The sequence below is a fragment of the Scatophagus argus genome, chromosome 7 (assembly GCF_020382885.2).
Source record: "Scatophagus argus isolate fScaArg1 chromosome 7, fScaArg1.pri, whole genome shotgun sequence".
Taxonomy (NCBI): Eukaryota; Metazoa; Chordata; class Actinopteri; family Scatophagidae; genus Scatophagus; species Scatophagus argus.
In genome coordinates this window covers 8,576,369-8,593,342 of record NC_058499.1, presented here as the reverse complement: position 1 = coordinate 8,593,342, position 16,974 = coordinate 8,576,369, and the positions used below count along the sequence as shown (strand labels likewise).

Sequence of the window (16,974 nt, the reverse complement as noted above, 5' to 3'; positions counted from 1 at the left end):
GAGCGGAACTTGTCCATGGTGATCAGACGGGGCCAGAGCTGGGAAGCAATCTCTTCATTTTCTTCACACGGAAAAAAATAATGTCTGCAAATGTAACAATGCTAAAGAGGACAGGAAAGAAATTAGCGTGGAGCTTAAAATGGGAGACAGATAATCATGTCGTCAGTTTGCTTTGGCAAGACGCTCGCCTTGCTGAGCCAAAGAAATCAAACAGGTCAGTGAACTATAGAGTCAGATAGCCGTAAAACCTCAGACAGTTTCATCAGTCACCCTTCACTGACGGCAGATTCTCCTTCCTGATTCAGCGTATTAAGCCTACGAGGGTTCATATTATTCACACCACAATTTTACCTGATTACTACAGTAATGTCATTCAGTAAATGCTGTTGCCCAGTTCACTTCAGCATGAGGTAGAGGTAATAAATATCCAAAACATGTCCGAACGTCATGCTCTGACAAGAGGCCATGTTGTGTAGCTAAGGAGGATTTATCTGATCAACTGAAGAGAGATGACTGTCTGTGTTTATAAATGTTTTTCTAAGAGTTTGTATCTGCTATGGAAACGTCCCTGTGCTTAAACCTGGTGTTCTGCGTCCTGGAAATTAGTTGGATCTTTTGAAAAAGAACTTTTATTGTGGTTGTTAAAGAGATTCATTCTAAACCGTTTTCTCCTTCCTCCTTTCTTCTACAACAGTGGCCTTATTGTGTGTCACGCATTGTAATGTACATTTGTCCACAGCTTCCACTGCACTGGCAGAGTAAGTCACAGTAAGTCCAGAGTATGTAGATATCAATTGTTGTGGACAATGCATACACATCTACAGTGGAGATGGCACGCACACACTGGGACAGGGACCACGTGGAGATCTTAAGGCATTTGTTTGGTTGCGCACAAGAGAAGTAGTTTGTGCAAGGTGACAATTAACAGAACTATTGCAAAGTAATCACTGTCGCTGTAACATAAATAAATGTTGCATAATATAGTATTTTCTTGCAGCTGTGAATTCTTATTGCAGTGTCAGTATAACCACACAGTTATGTTGGTCTCTTTACCTTGTGTATTATATTGTATTTGTATGGTGTAGATTCCAGTAGATATGAACAATTACAGGTACAAGTTCAACTATATCAGTGGAGACTGGAGTAATTTAAACAATGCAATGAGATCAGTAATGGAGATATCACACAGAGCTTCATGCATAGTTTTTTAATCCTGGTTTTGTTTCCCTTTCTAATTATTTACCTGGAATTCTACACTTTAGTAGCCTGCCAGGTCATCCATGGATCAGGTAGATAACCTTCTGGTGTTGTCAGCGTGACAGTAGAAGGCCAAATCCAGAGGTGGCCATGATAGATTACTGTGGTGCCCTCTGTACTCTTTATCAGACCTCTTCCTTTTTACTGCCTGCATCCATCAGGCTCACAGTAGTTAAATACTGAAGATAAAAGCATATAGTGCAGGGCCCGCATAAAATCAGCCACTCAGCTGATTTATTAGGTTGTCCTCCATCAAAGATCTGTGATTCTCAGGGCCACAGTGCAACGACTTACCCGCAACATGTATCCAGTGTTGTGTTGTGTCTGCTGACAGCTCCATCCGCTCTGCCTCCTGTTAGGAATTGTCACCTCCTTAATGGCTCTGTTTTTCAGGGTTGATGCATTTGTTGGAGAAACGTGAAGCTAGCTGGCACATAGTGTTGTGTAGGTAGCCAGCCTGTGGAAACGTGTTGACTCACAGTTTGGCGTGCAACATACGAAGACAGTGGTGCTTCTTTTTTTTTTTCACTCTTTAAAATTCAAAGGATTTCTTTGTTTAATGGGACTTGAGGAAGCACGTCTCCCGTGACCTGCGTGTGGTCCGACTGAAGCTGACACTGCGATGGTTGTTTAAAATGTGTTGCCTGAAGTTCTTCTCTCTGTTTGATTGACATTTAGAGATAGCAGAGGCTGATGGAAAGGGTCTGTTTGCTCACGCCGATGCAGGAGGAGGCCAGGGAGCGAAAGAGACGGGAAGAGATCTAGAGATGGAGAGAAAATATGAAAGCAGAGCATCCTGAACTGCGATAACCTTAAATCCTCCTCTGAGGACACATGCTTCCATCTCTGACCGGGTTGATTATGGTGACAGCAGCCTTGGCTCATCTCAGTCTAACCTCAGCATCACATTCCTATGATGAGGACAGTGGAAAAGAAAAAGCATTTGTTTTTTGCTTCAGCATCAGCGCCTCTGTGCATCTCTGCCTTTGCTGCCTTTGCTGTGACCTGTTGACGAGGGAGTTTCTTTTTACAGATACGAAGAGCTGCTTTTTGAAAATATCAAACAAGTGTTTTGACATTATTATTTAAGACAACTTAAACAGGTTGAGTCCTTTATTTTATAGGCCTGAATTATATTTTCCAGGTTAAAAATAAAATAAAAAAAAAAAACAGATAGGAGGTTAAGATTGTTACAATTACATAACATTAACAGTCATATGGTTACAGTGTTGGCGTTGTATACAATAATTGTCTGTCTATCTTTAATGTAATCAATATAACTTACTGTAGCTTTTCTTTATTCAGCAAAGTAGCGTAAAAGCTGCTTTTATATAATATGAGGATGAAGAGAAATGTATATTCTTTCATGCTAATCTCTGAGAGGAGCATTGCAACAAGAGCTTAATTTATGGAAGTGCTGATATGATTGATAGGTCTTTGAAAAAGTGCTCTATGGACTCGCTGAGTTTTATGACAGTAGTTAACTACGATGACTTGCTTATTACCCACGTTTTTGCTGAAATGTTTCGCTTATCAGATCTGATAAATTCCTATTATCTAAATTATTACCTATCTGCTATGAACATATGGGCTATTGATCGTACAAGTCGTCCTTGTCTTATTAAATGTCAAGGCCTTAGTTCATGAATTGCTACATTTAGAGTTTGTGTCACTTGTTTAACAATGCACGAGATCATAGATGGAAAAGAAAAAAGATTAGATGTAACATCCTGTCACATGCATCACTGATGAGGGCTTGGATGTCTGAAAACATGCGGTTGAATGCCTGATCCTCTAACAGTTTGCTCCATCACAAGAGTGCAGTGTTTTATGTGTGTGACTTATTGCTGTAAATTTTTGTGCATGTCATTTTTGTTACTGACTGTTATTGTTATTTAAATCCCGGGTTTCAAATCCTTGCCAAAATGGCCACACTGCATTTTAAACTCAACATTCACAGAGGGAGGAAATGTGAGAAAAGACGGAAAAACAATAATATAGCTTCATTGAGGCCGGGCACATATGCTGTGTATATACTCCATACACTAATATGTGCATGACTGTTCATGCTTGTCTCAGTCTCGGGAGATTCTCCACAGCCATTGGCTTTTACATAGCATCATGTTGTCTTATTCCATCTCTTACATGAGATCATGAAGGAAACATAGTGAGCCAGGCTGCTGTTCATGCGTTTTACATTTTAGTGGAAAACGATTCTAGCATGCATCTCAATTTCCATCTTGTTGCTCTTCTCATTCAGGACATTTAACATACATGCATTCAGCTGCCGTAGATGCAGAGCGGGGATATGATTAGAATCTTCCAGCCTGACCACAACCACCGCTGCCGTCACCACCGCTGCCACAGTCCTTCTAAGAAATAGATCACCTCCAAATATTGTGTTATGTAACCTTTTAAACAACTGCAGATTTCTCCCTCCGCCTCCTTCTTGAGGGACGCGGGACCACAAGCGTGCCTGGAGGCCAGATGCAGATGATGGTCTGTCAGTTTGCGGACCCATGGTCAGGCCATCATGATGACATTAACACTCCAAGAATGTCTGTAGCACTCACTCTCAACCATCTTTCCACCCTCAGCTCGAGCAGCGCAGGCTAATTCTCCCCTGCAGAATGAGGATTGTTATGAAGGATTGCTTGTACAGTATGTTTGTCAAACCGCAGTGCTCGCTCTTTAGGTAGGCCTTTCTTTTCTTTGTGGTCTATGCAGCTCCTCAAATTCTTCATATAGTATGATATATAGTATAGGTTACATAAACCTTTAAAGTGAGTGATAGAAGTACAGAATGAAAACATTTTTATTAAATTCCTTTAGTCGCCAAGCAGTTTTAAGTTCGGGGGTAAACATCTGCTCCGTTATGGGTGTTGAGTTGGCAGCAGCAAACTATCAGCCAGTTTTGACTCTTCAAACATTGCCATGCAGCATCAGGGAGTGTAAGTGAGGACAGATGAAAAGAGATTTTTTTCATGCATCACAGAAGTCCCTCTGGATCTGCTCACGACATGCACAAGAGCTTCAAATACTTTAAGGGGGTCAAGCTCACTTCCATTGGCTGAATCTCGCCACCTGATTCCAGTCTCTCCTCCTCCTCCTCATCCTCTCGTCTCTCGCTGACCTTTTTTGTGATAGCAGCCCTGATATGACGAGGGTTTCATGAAAGAAATATTTAGACAGATCACAAGCTTGAGCTCCCGCTTTGAAGCCCACGATGGTGGTGTTGACAGCAGCTACTGGAGCGTCTAATTAGACTGCCGAGGCCGCACCTCTGTGAGGGCTTCTCTGATGCAACTTTGGAAGGAACCCAGCTAATGCCACCACACCGTAACGCTGCGATGATAACGGCTGCAAAGTAACTGATTAGCGTTCGTATCACCGGCACAGATTTACGTTCAGGATGTGATTGCTGACAGCTTTGGAGAATAGCCGTGAGAAGTTGTTAAGTTGTTAGTACACTGAGCTGAAATTTGAGGTCGGCAGGGATGCAGGAACTGGGCTTGGCATATCCCTCATGTTTGATGTACAGTCTGCTGAACATAAATCTTGCCTCTGCACTTCCGTCTTGATAAAATATCGCAGGCAGGAAAGTGGAATGGCTGTCGCCTGTAAGGCCAGCTTCCTGTATGCAGCCTCACTTTGCGGGGCTTGTATGAATTAAACATGGACTCTGGCCATTATAAATGACAGGGTCAGAACAGCCAAATAGGGATGTTGGAAAAACAATGCGACCAACAGAATCTATCATCTCTGCTAGCTCAGTGAAACTTTGTCAATTAAGGCCAAGTCAGCAACTATGAGACTACAGCCCCAATGAACACTGAAATACTGAAGTGAACAGAGCCTCATTCAAAAGAGGATGACAGTAATGACTGGGGAGGAGTGTGGTGACGTTGGTTGTGTACTGTGGTGGTGCTGTTGGTATGTTGTGAAGAACAATCTTATACAAACCATTTGCCATTACCCTCTATTAATTCACACATGCACAAAAATATAACCATCTTTCAGTACCCATAATTGATCATTTGATCTGTAAAGAAGCTACATGCCCTCTCTAGAGTCCATGATTGGATCTTTGGACTGGTGATTGGATAAAGCAACGATGCCATATTCACTATTTTCGGGTGGTATTATTAACAAAAATGCTAAAAGATTAATTGAAAATAATCAGCCAGTGAAAATAATCATTAGTTTCTGTCTTACTTTTTCTTGATCTGCTTGCGGCCTCAGGTCAAGCCTGGCTTATGTGTGTTTGTAATATCTGTGTACATGTTCTGTGGCCTTTTGAGACGCCTCTCTTTCCATAAAAAATTAATTGCACTTGAGAATTTAATGGATTTTCAAACAAAGCCACACTGGCATTTCCTGACATCATTGACTTGGCGCTAGCAAGAAGTCTCTTAGCTCCAGGCACCTTGTTTGCAATGTGAAAAAATTGTTGTTTTCACTCAGCTAGAAGTGTGGAGAAGAAAATAACACGGGGATTAAAGTTCTCCACTGACGGATTTCCGTCAGCTGGATTCCAATGAGGCCATGTATGAAATCAGTGTGGATCAGAAGGAAAAACATAGAGAGGGTGTGTGTCGGAATAGACGGGAAGTTACTAGTAGCTGATTTCTAAAGGCATGCAGTCTACTTGGATGTAGAGCTACTACCTAATCTACAAATGTAGCGCATCATCAGTGATGATCTCATACCACGTTGGTTTCACTGCATTGCACTTGATATGAATTTATTGCCCTTTTCAGCCACCCAGCAGTGTGTTGAGGGCCTGGCTGTTGGCTGCTCTTTCACCAAATGTCTTTACTGCCAAAATATTTAACATGGATGTAAATTATGAACTCCTACAATCACAGAATCTTTTGTAGTAAATGTAGCTAACATGACAGTGCGTTGCTAACTGTGACCTCTCGGTCTCTCCCAGCAATTGTAGTTCTACGAATCGACTTGCGATTGCTATTAGTTTTTACATCTGCAGTAAATGTCAGTGTGATGAGTATTCACAATTTGAACGAGGAATCGTGTTTAATGTCTCATTGGATCCAAGAGTTGTGTGTATGCATGTTGGAGATAAAAGGTCAAGGCCAGGTGGTGTCTCAGAAGCAGCTGGGGGACAGAGCCAACAGTCTAGAGAGTTGTCTGAATTATTATCCACTAATGACAAAGATGTCAGTTGTAAGATGCTCTTTAAAAACTGAGCCCTTTTCATTTTTTGACATTATCTTCACCACTTTCAGCGTCTGGCCTTTTCCTAGCCATAAATCCAGTCCCCTTACAAAATGTTCTAAAACCATCTAACTCCACATTGCTAACCAAACAGATTCCTTTGTTGATTACTGCACAGGCCAGCTGGAAAGTTTCCCTTCTAGATTTGGCCCTGAGGACAGAGGAGCAGACAGAAGAAACCCTGGAGGGGTAACAGGGCGGCAGGTTGGCCTGGTGTTCAGTGGTACCCTCTCCAAACTGCAGGCTCAAGAATCTGATTTGCATTCCTACAAATGCAGGATCACCCACATCAGCTTGTAAACTACAATTCAGTAGGCAGAGGGAATAAAAAGAAAAGAATATTCCATCCCCAATTTTCCTTTTCTGCTGCAACATTGTTTTATATGTGGATCACAGTCTGGGTGTCCTGCAGTGTTAGTATGACTGTATCTCTCACATTCCTCCTTGTCAGATAGACTATCGTCTGGTGTGGTCCGAAAGGTAAACAGGACCCAGGGGGGTCTGGGAGCTCCAGTCTGCATTCACTCCTCAGTGTCAGAGTCAAGTGTTGGCTAATGGAGCCTGTCAAAATCCCTGTAGCCTAAAACCACCTGCCTTGAGAGGTCTTGTGTGTGGATGTCAGCTCACTGTAGTAATACCCACCAGCCTTGCAGCTAAACTCAATACTGTGCTGTCACACTTGATTTATACACTAAGCGGAGAGTAATAAATGCTACAATTAATCTTAATTAAGCCTTGGTAATCCTGACAGAACTCTATTAGCTATGACTTGTGTGACCTCTACATTGAAAATGCTTTTGTATTGACTTGGTCAATATGCTAACAGGCCTGTCATAATTTAGATTTCAGATCTCACTATGTGACAGTAATTTTTTTTTCAGTATATCTAGATATTCTGTAATTATTTGGTAATTAGTTCATCATTATTATTTCGTGCTTTAGAGAAGTCTGGGTAAGGATCTAATCCCATGTAGTCAAACCCAGCCTGTGCGCATTTAAATAAACACGTGTGCACATGCACCCCACACACACACACGCAATAACAACAACAACAGCAAATCCTTACTGGTATCACTTTATAATAATTATGAAGATTATGAAGACACCCCCTGATTCCAAAAACAGTTGGCACACTGTAAAACACACATAAAACAGACTGTGATAATTTGCTAACCCCTTTTGACCTGTACTAAATTAAAAACAATACAACATATTTAATGTTTGATTTCATCTGCTCCTCTGATTTTTCTAATATATGCTCATTTTGAATGTAATGCCAGCAATATGATTCTAACAAGTTGGGACGGGTGGGGATGTTACCTGTTTTCTCATATCTTCTCATTTCATCAGGGTATACGATAAGTGACAGTATTTTTGTTAAGAAAAGAAATAAGCAAGAGCAGAGCTGCTGTTGATAGAAGTCATTGTAGCATGTAATGACACTGTGTAGCCTACAGTGCTGTGTGTCTAATATACAGTTAGCCTGCTGCGACTTGTTCGGTTTAAATAGTGCAAGTTCAATAGCACCTTCCATCATGGATTCTTGCTGGAGGGCCAGATGACACATCTGCAGTGAATACGGACTCATCAGTGGGCTGATGGAGATGGTGTTCGGGTGGTGGTGGTGGCAGACTTGTAGTTGGACAAAATCAGATGGCTAATACGCTTCGTCCCTGTAAGCTGGCTGTAGGGCTGTCGCAATATTATTTTGGCTAAAAGAGTTCACAATAACAATATTACCGCAGTGTCTATGGAAAATTTTAATGAAAAAAAATCTGTGAAATTCCTCTGTTCGTTAGTGTGTCTTTTGGCAAACGAATTACACTCACTCGCTCGTGATGCAGGCTGCCAGTCGGTTTGAGTGAACCTGGCTCTCTCAACTCAGTTCAGTTACGTTAGCTGGAGAATCACAGCGAGTGCAGCAGAGTAAATAGACAAGATAAATGAATATAGTATAGTCACAAGAACAGACCCAAACAAAAAAAAAAAATAATAATAATAATCAGAATACAGGTTGAGTGATAGCCATCAGTGGTAAGTATGGTGTGATTATTGTACAGTCTTTCAGTTACAGATGAGTATGCATATTTTAATTTCAGTGTGCTTACAGTAAAAGCAGTCTTTCCTACTAATCACTTCAAGTATGGACTGTTGACGCATTAGCCGGTTGCTGCAGCAACTTAAGTATGGACTAGAGTTCCAAAAATGAGATATAAGATGGTAATTTTCTGACAGGGGCTTTTTAGATAAATAAATATCGGTGGCTGTTACGTCTCTCAGCCAACCGACTGGATCATATAAAATGTAGTGGTGAGTGTTGTTATTATCTCCGGTAATGAACCTGAGAGAGACAGAATGGTAAACGGGACCTCAGGGCTAAATGTGGACACAGCATCATGTCTATAAAATTACATCCTCGTAATTCAGGATATGAGAGGAAGACGCTTTCAGTAATCCTCAGAGGGAAGCTGCTTCTCTGTCTTTAAATAAAGATTAACAGCAAGGTTTTCTGCATTAAATGTAAACTCCTCATCAACCTTGGTTGTATTTTGAGACCATCTGGATGGTAATGAGGAATCCTCTTGGGCTTTAATTACGTTCAGATTGCTATAGCTCCAGTTTACTGTATATTAAACAGTATACTGTATATATGTATATGTTGACATTTCCTCAAAGAGGTCAAAGGTCAGGGTCAGCCATGCAGTAGTGTCTGTTAAGCATAATTAGAAATGTTGCCATGAACAAAATCCATACAAGGGTTGTTTCATCTGTATGAATTACAATCAACTTGGCAGTGCATTAAGGGGAAGTTTAACTGAACAGAAGAGCAGCATAATATTGACTGGCTTCATCCGTATATTGTGTGTCCTTCTTTCTGAAGAGATATTGTCATTAGTGATGGGGATGATGTTGAGAGCTTCTGCAGATCTTAATGCACAATTGACATTTATTGTAAGTGTTGCCGTTACACAGATTAAGGTGCATTTTTGATCTATTTGACCATTTTTTGATCTTCAAAGTGTCTGTATAGTTTGTGGGGTATAGCAGGAATGTAGACCCGAGCTTTCAAGCGTATAGTTTGTGTGCTTATTCTAAACGGCTGCAGCTCGCTTGTGCTTGCACGTGCCGTGATGCAGCAGCCCAGATGGTCTTCAACCTACATACCCAGCTTCTCCAACGCTACACCGCTTCTCCTTGTACCCTGTCTGCTATACTGTGAATTGCTTGAGGCAGTCCTACACCCAGGACTTTGTCAAACCGTAAAGCCCGGCCCTTCCGCGACTCCCTGCTGCTGCCAATCGATTTCCTGCTCCCTCACTACGAGGGGGGACCCAGCTAGCGTTAAACAAAATCCTGACTGTTTGCTGTCCTGGCTCCACGTTGGTAGAACAAACTCCCCACTGACATCAAAACTCAGGTCCAAAACCTAACTTGTTTCTCCATGTCTGATTCTCTTATTGTTCTAAATATGGCACTTGAAGCAATTCAGCATATTTGATGAAGTTTGATGTACTTGCGTGATTCTTTCAATTGTTTGCTTGTATCCACATGGTTGAATGCACTTATTGTTATTCTCTTTGGATAAAAGCGTCAGAGTATGTTCTTCCCAGATGGTGTGCCTGCTGTATCAGCCAAACATGATGTGCGTGTGCCCTCAGCTGCACGTACAAACAAATCTAAAATGCTCTCATACACATGCAGATACAGCTGCAGACTTGGTTTGTCATGCACACTCATGTTTGCATGCTCATACATCTATCCATGGGCATATGTTCCCTTAACAGATTTAATTTTTAGGTTCCTGATTGGCGAGTTAGTTTGTGGGCTCATTAGGTCACCGAGGCCAACGTCAGACTGTATGTGTGGGGGAAGCAACACTTTTCTCGTGCACCAGAGTAATAGCAAAATGTGCAGGGTTTTCTTGCCCAGCACAGATTAGATCAGAGGCTGATGGTTTGGTCTTCCTGAGAGCTCCAAGCTTTTACCACTCGTACAGCGTGGAGGCCCTGTCCCCAGGGAACAGTCCAGCTGAGGCCAAGCAGAGTAGAGTGCTGCAGGGAAAGTCCAAGTCTAACACACAGAGGCCTGAGCACCAGTGCAGGCAGGAAATGACCTCGGTCTTTGGAAGTCATTAAACCCTTAATCTGATACCACAGGGATAGGATACACTTCAACAGCTCCCATTGCCTCTCCTGTGGATGTTTTATTCAGTCTTTCCAGTGAATTTATCAGTTTGGTTTATTTTTTTGAACAGGAAGCCGTTTTTGTTTGATTTGATTTCTGTTAACAGCTCAACCGAATTCTTAAATCCATCCATGTACTAATAATGTGAAAACTAGTGTATCGTGGCAAGGTCAGATAAAAATGATCTTGTCGCTAACACAATTCCAATGAAGAAATCATTATTATAATTGTGTCAAATATTAATGAAATAGAAATTTAAAAACGAAATGTGTCAGAGTTTCTATTTCTTTATCTTGGCCTTTTTTGGTTTTATCTCTTTTTGGTTGCTTTGTGTTACAGCTGTGTTATTTGTATCCCCTTTAAGTTGCTATATGGCACATGCCCCATGAACATCAAACTGGTGGGATAGTGAAAGGAACAGTAGAGTGCACAAGTCTGGCAAAAGGGGGTGTTTAAATTTTTAAACATATGCCATTTTAGCACTTTAATTATTGAACGTTCCCAGTGAGGCGTGAGTAACTTGTGCATAATGCAGAGCCAGAGAAATGTTTCAGCACCATATCTTCTGAGAAATCCCACTCATGTCCATACTCAGTGTAGTACTCATTACAATTTTCTGTAAGAGAAAAAAAGAAATAGTCATGGGTTGGTTGTGTCACAGGACTTGAAAGTCAAAATGTTTTGTCAGCATGAAAACAAATTCTTGACTTGACCTTGACTTTAAACTTGCTGATTTATTCATCAGGCCTCCTGTAGTTGAATGAAGACACCATTTTTGCTCCTTGTCTCACATTATACCCATAGATTCAAAGAAAATACTGGCTGTAATGTAACATCTTTTAATGTTTTGGGAAGATTTTATTTATTTACTTATTTATTTAGCGTTGTAGCCTGGTTCAAGATATTTTACATCAAATGCTAATAATTTTATAGGGCGGTGGGGTTGGGAAGCAAAACTCAGTTCCAAATCAGAACCAAATCCAAAATGCGCTTCACCTGGACCCGTCTGTGTCATGCATCAGTGCAACATGGTGTCGTTTAGCTTCAATGCGAGCATGATGATGTGATGACAGTGTGAGATGGACCACTGTAGATGCTCCTAAGTATGGTTTCTCTTTATAAAAGAAAAACAGCAAGCGCAATGCATGTGCAAAGCCAATTAAGCTTGTCATGTTACATGTTGGCCAAACATGTAAGGCATAGCATTGATCTAAACAAATGTGTAGCATTTGATCTCTTGTAGTCTCCTGTTCTAAGTGTGTCCAACTGTATGTCAACGACAAAGGTAAGAAAACATGGTTAGTTTGACATCAGTCTCCCTGAAATAGAGACTAATAGCAGTTACTGTTTGTTTAAAACAGCTGTGGCTAATCATTAAATATGTGTTTGTTGAGTTTGCGCCGTGACTGACGGTTGTAACTGCGGAATAACAAGCTAGTTGTCTGACAAATGGAGAGAACATTTCCGATCTGCATCCGTGAAGCCACTAGAAAACGTTCTTACTGCACATCACTGCTTTGTTAGTCTTCTTTTAGTACAGTTTGTTTGCGTAGCTTGCAGCATTTTTTTTGTTTTGTTTTGCAGGATTTTTCGCATTGACTTATTTTTAATCAAACAAAAGTCAAAGTGAACGCTCAGATATTTTTATTATCTAAAAATTTGACTTGTTTTTGATTTAATTACCTATTTTTATTTATTCGTTTATTTATACTACTTTGGAATCAAAACTGGAAATCGTTAAGAACCCGAACTGAAATGCGTGAATCAGATTCAGAATGGATGAAATTTAAACAACACCCAGCCCTAGCTAGAGGCAACTCAGACCACGACTCAACACGTGTACCCCTCATTCTCAGTCATTATTTCAACAAAAACACATATCTTAGCTGGCTTTGCCTTTAAAGGGTAACAGGGATCCGTTGGTGTGTGATTACACTGTGCTCTTATAAACACTGCTGACACGGGGTAATGTTCTGTGTATCCCAGGGCACACATGCCTTCTGTAGACTGTGCCAAATCTCTTTTGCTCTAAACAACAGAGGAGTCAGATGAAGCTTATCATCCAGTAACAGGGGGAGACAAGTATTACAGCTTTGTTTCAAGAAAAATTAAGACGTAACTGTATTAAGATGTAGCAATGAAATCTATGGTTTTGTGGACAGTTAACATCTGCCCCCTCTGAATATCTGTTTAAACAACGTCAGTCAAGAAATCCTTATGACCAACAAAGATCTGCGTATCTAGATTAATCCAGTCAAATGCTCTGGCTAAGCTGCTGCTAAATTACGGCATTATATTTGTGTCGATTTCCATGGCAGTCTGCTAAACATATTTGGGGGTTAAGTACTGACTCGACACGAGTGTGAAGAGAACAAATGTAGGGAAACATGGAGAGGATAAGAAGTGCTTGCGTTGTCTCCGGCATAAGTTTGGCAGCACCTTGTGTGTTTAGGTACTAGTAATGCTCAACCTGCAGGTGATTCACAAGCATTGTGAGGTATAAGCCCAGTCTCTTCTGCTCGTTCAGTCCGGTTCTGGACCACATCTGGATTTGCAAACCTGATTTTTTTTACTGCTGGTGTCAGACTTTTACTTATCGGTTATATATCTACTTGGGTTTCTGAGGCTATAAGGTGTTATGGAGTAAATAGAACTTCATTCCTTTGTTAAAATTCTGCTATGTTAACCTTAACATATAACAGATACTGTACTCAGCAGAGGCTCTTGAGCAGCAGAGATCGTGTATGATTTTCCCCTGATGTTTACAATGTTCAGGCTTAACCAGATGACAACTGTAAGCTGTTAGAGAGGTTTCTCATTTTTGTCAGTTTACTTAAGACAGCCTTTCCTCCATTAAATGACGTCAAACAGCCACTGAAAGACTAAATACGGCTTTTTAAAGTCTGTTGCCGTCTACGCACTGTTCTTAATGGGGGATTTTAAGTCCCTCCTCCTCTGTTGATGAAGAGAGGAAAGCGAAGGGGTGGAGGTGCTTTATATTCTTAATTTAAGGGGCAAAAACGTTGCCTTAAAAGTCTCTGTTTAGTGTATCAGCCGTGTCTGTGTTTCTCATAAAATCTTACTGATAAAAGAGGGAACACGAGTGGAGAGTGAGAGTTTGTAAATGGAGGCCTCAATCTGCCTGCTTCCTCTTGAGGGACCACACACTTTATGGATCGCTTCCTTCCTCCTTCTCTTCTCTGGTTTAAGAACGGCCTGACGTGTGTCGGCGCCATGCTCTGTGATGGCAACCAGGATAAACGGTACAAACAGCGAGGGATACATGGCAGCTTAAAAGCCTCTGTCCCAAATAAAAGTTCCAAAAAAACAGAAACAGGCTGGGGGGCTGTCAAAATCTAGAGATGAAGACCAGCCTTGTGAGATGCAAGCTTGTTGGACAGAAGCGGGATGAGGCCGAGTCTGCTGCCGCTGCTTCTTGGGGGGACAGGAAGTCTTCTGTGGTGTCCTGATTCTCTCCGTCTCTCCCTCTGTTTAGGTGCCAGTTTGCCTGTCTGCCGTCTTCATCTGTGGGCTTTTTTTTTTTTTTTTTTTTAAGTATCAACGCTCCATAGGTCAGCCAACATCAAGCTGAAATTTCTTTCTCTCCTTGTCATCACAAAGCTAAACACTGTTTTACAGTAAATCACCTGACCAGTGATTCAGAAAAACTGACTTTTATGAAGGTCTGCAGAAGTTTGTAGGATTTGGCCTCAGGAGAGGAAAGTTGACTTGCATGCTTCACTGAAAGCCCACAGCTGTTGGCTGATTCTGAGTAGTACCCTAAATTGTTCCATAGCTTTTCATCCTTGATGATTGTTTGCGTCTGGCATTTGAAAGACCAATAGCATGTACTTCAGATTCCTCTGTGTATGAAGTCCTCCCTAACCAGCCAGACACATTCTCCAATAGCATATTTACACCCCAGGAGAATAAAAAGTTCTGCCAGCCTGCAGTGTCACTAAATTATTACATACAGGTTGGAATCTGACTTTCTGACACTCGTTCTGATGCTCTGAAGCTCAAGGCCGATACACATTACCGATACCAGTGCTCTCTTTTACCCAAATTCAGAATTTGTTAAAAAAAAAAAAAAAAGGCAACTCTTTTCTCATTGATAGAGAGCGACGTTATCAATTGTCATTTGGATTCATCTTTGTATCCGCCCACCAATAGTAACCCGTTTACCTCTGTTTTGATCCCTAAAGGAAATATCTGGCCCTTTAGCTGCTGTGTTCACCAGATAGTCGTTAACTTTCTCTGTCTGACATTTAGAGCTGGGCAGGAGGACAGGAAGTGTACAGTGAGTTGGGTTTTTTTTTCACTTATGAAAGCAGATACAGTGAGCCAAAGCAGAAAACTCATGTGATCCATCGTTAATGCAGAAATATTCATTATTATAACCGCTTCAACAATATTGGTCAGACAGTTGTAAGATTTTTTGTTAAAATTTTTCTTCATCTTCACTGAACAAAACCAACCTGTAGCTCTTTTATTGTGTTTCTTTGTTGTTCTTAAGATGAGACATGAGTCCCCATTGTCTGTCCAACCCCAGTGGATTAGGAGGAACTGAGGTGTTATAACAAAGCATCAAGAAGGGTCATATTTGCTAAGTATAAACTGCAAAAAAAATTCAGTATTTAATTCAAATTCAAATTTTACATTTGTGTGCTCAAGGGGTCGCAGACAGTCTTATCAATCGCACTTTGTTCCTACAGAGTGAAAACGTTGGCCTCCAAAATGACAGCCTGAAAAAAACATGTCTTTAACTTGACAGGTTGTGCATTTTTGACCTCATCCAGCTGGCTCATGAAGAGTTTCATAACCGAGAGTGTCATGGGATTTTGCCATGCAACCATCTCGGCAGCGGCGATTCTTTTTCAGGGTTGTTTTCTGCAATTAGTTGTTTCAACATACAGAACAAGGTCGACGTATGTTGCAGTCAATACAAATCTGTTTGATTGTTGTTTGTGATTACGCTTTTGGAAAAGGTTGTCCATTACCCTCATCCTTTTTGCCGACTGGAAAGTTGCCGTGAAACACTTTACCCATGACCCCCTGTTTCCCTGACAAGTGAATAGAGGCTAAGGATCTGTTTCTGGGCCTGAGCTTCCAACAGCATTCCTCATTTTTAGGAAAACATGTAAACTGACGTCGAAAAAATAAAAGTGAACAGTCAGCTCCCTTGGCTTTTCTCGCCTGGCCCAGATGCCCATATGAAAGCTGACTTTTGTGTGCTGGACAACTCTTATACAAGGTGGACGGCCGGTGTTTTTCCTGGCATGTCTTGAACAAACACAGACCAATTACACTGGGCTGCCTGGTGTGTCAAGACATGATCTACAGTTTTATTTTGCATTATTTGAGAAGGCTTAGGAAGTAAATCTGTACTCCACAGAGCAAGAGAGACAGAGATATATAATAGAAGTTCCTGCAGGTTTCCCTGGGTTAGCATAAATCCCAGGCTCAAGCAGATATCTAGTGTCTAAGACAAGCAGCACGTCCCACGCCAACTAACTGCCACATGGTCTGAGCGAGCTGCGGTGGCAGAGCAACTTTGAAAACTTTGATCTGAAATATTCAAAACTCATACATGCAACCCCTCAGAATATATATGCAATAAAATGTGTGGCTCCTTTCCCACTCAAACCTTGGAATTGCATTATTCATCTGAGGCAGTGTTTCAACTTTCTCTCTTTCTCTGCCTGCAGTACTCCCACCCACACCAGTGAATTAAGTACCCAACTTCTAATTTAATCCCAGTATTCTTCCCCATCGGTCTCTCCAGAAACTGAGCCCTAGTGTGTGCACGTTCTGTCTGTATGTGCACGACGAAGACTCACAAAACCATTTTTACCATAACATGCCAGTTTATGAGTTTGTCCAAAAACATATGTATAATTGTGTGTTAAACGTGTATTCAGATCCATTACTGTAAAAGTACTACTGTACGATTAAGTAAGTCCTGCACCTCTGTGAGCGTTGTGGTTTGTTAAGATGGAGCTAATTTACCTATTTTGCACTGTTGGGTAGTTACATTTATAAAAGTGCATAAGATTTAAATACTTATGTGTTTTTATGTTAAATATTAGTATGTACAGTATGAGCTGTCACACAAATGTAGATGTAATCCAATGTTTCTCTCTACAACGTATTGGCCTATAAGCCTAAAGTAGCGAGAAACGGAAACTCTCAAATAAACTTAAAATACTCAAAACTGTACTCATGTATAGTACCTGAGTAAACGCATTTAGTTGCATGTACTTTAGCGTGTGTTATGATTAGACTGATGTGCAG

The 16,974-nt window shown here is 41.0% G+C and overlaps 2 protein-coding genes across 2 annotated transcripts in view; both read left to right on the top strand.

Moving 5' to 3' along the window:
- Positions 1 to 2,340, top strand: part of LOC124061602 (zinc finger protein aebp2-like) — a 49,065-nt gene extending 46,725 nt beyond the window's left edge. The window contains exon 9 of the mRNA XM_046393615.1: positions 1,936 to 2,340. Within this exon, the coding sequence (XP_046249571.1) occupies positions 1,936 to 1,951 (16 nt within the window). The 3' untranslated portion in view covers positions 1,952 to 2,340. The remainder of the gene's footprint in view (positions 1 to 1,935) is intronic.
- The window catches only part of LOC124061601 (cGMP-inhibited 3',5'-cyclic phosphodiesterase A-like), a 112,409-nt gene that overhangs the window by 23,931 nt on the left and 71,504 nt on the right, over positions 1 to 16,974 (top strand). The window lies entirely within an intron of this gene.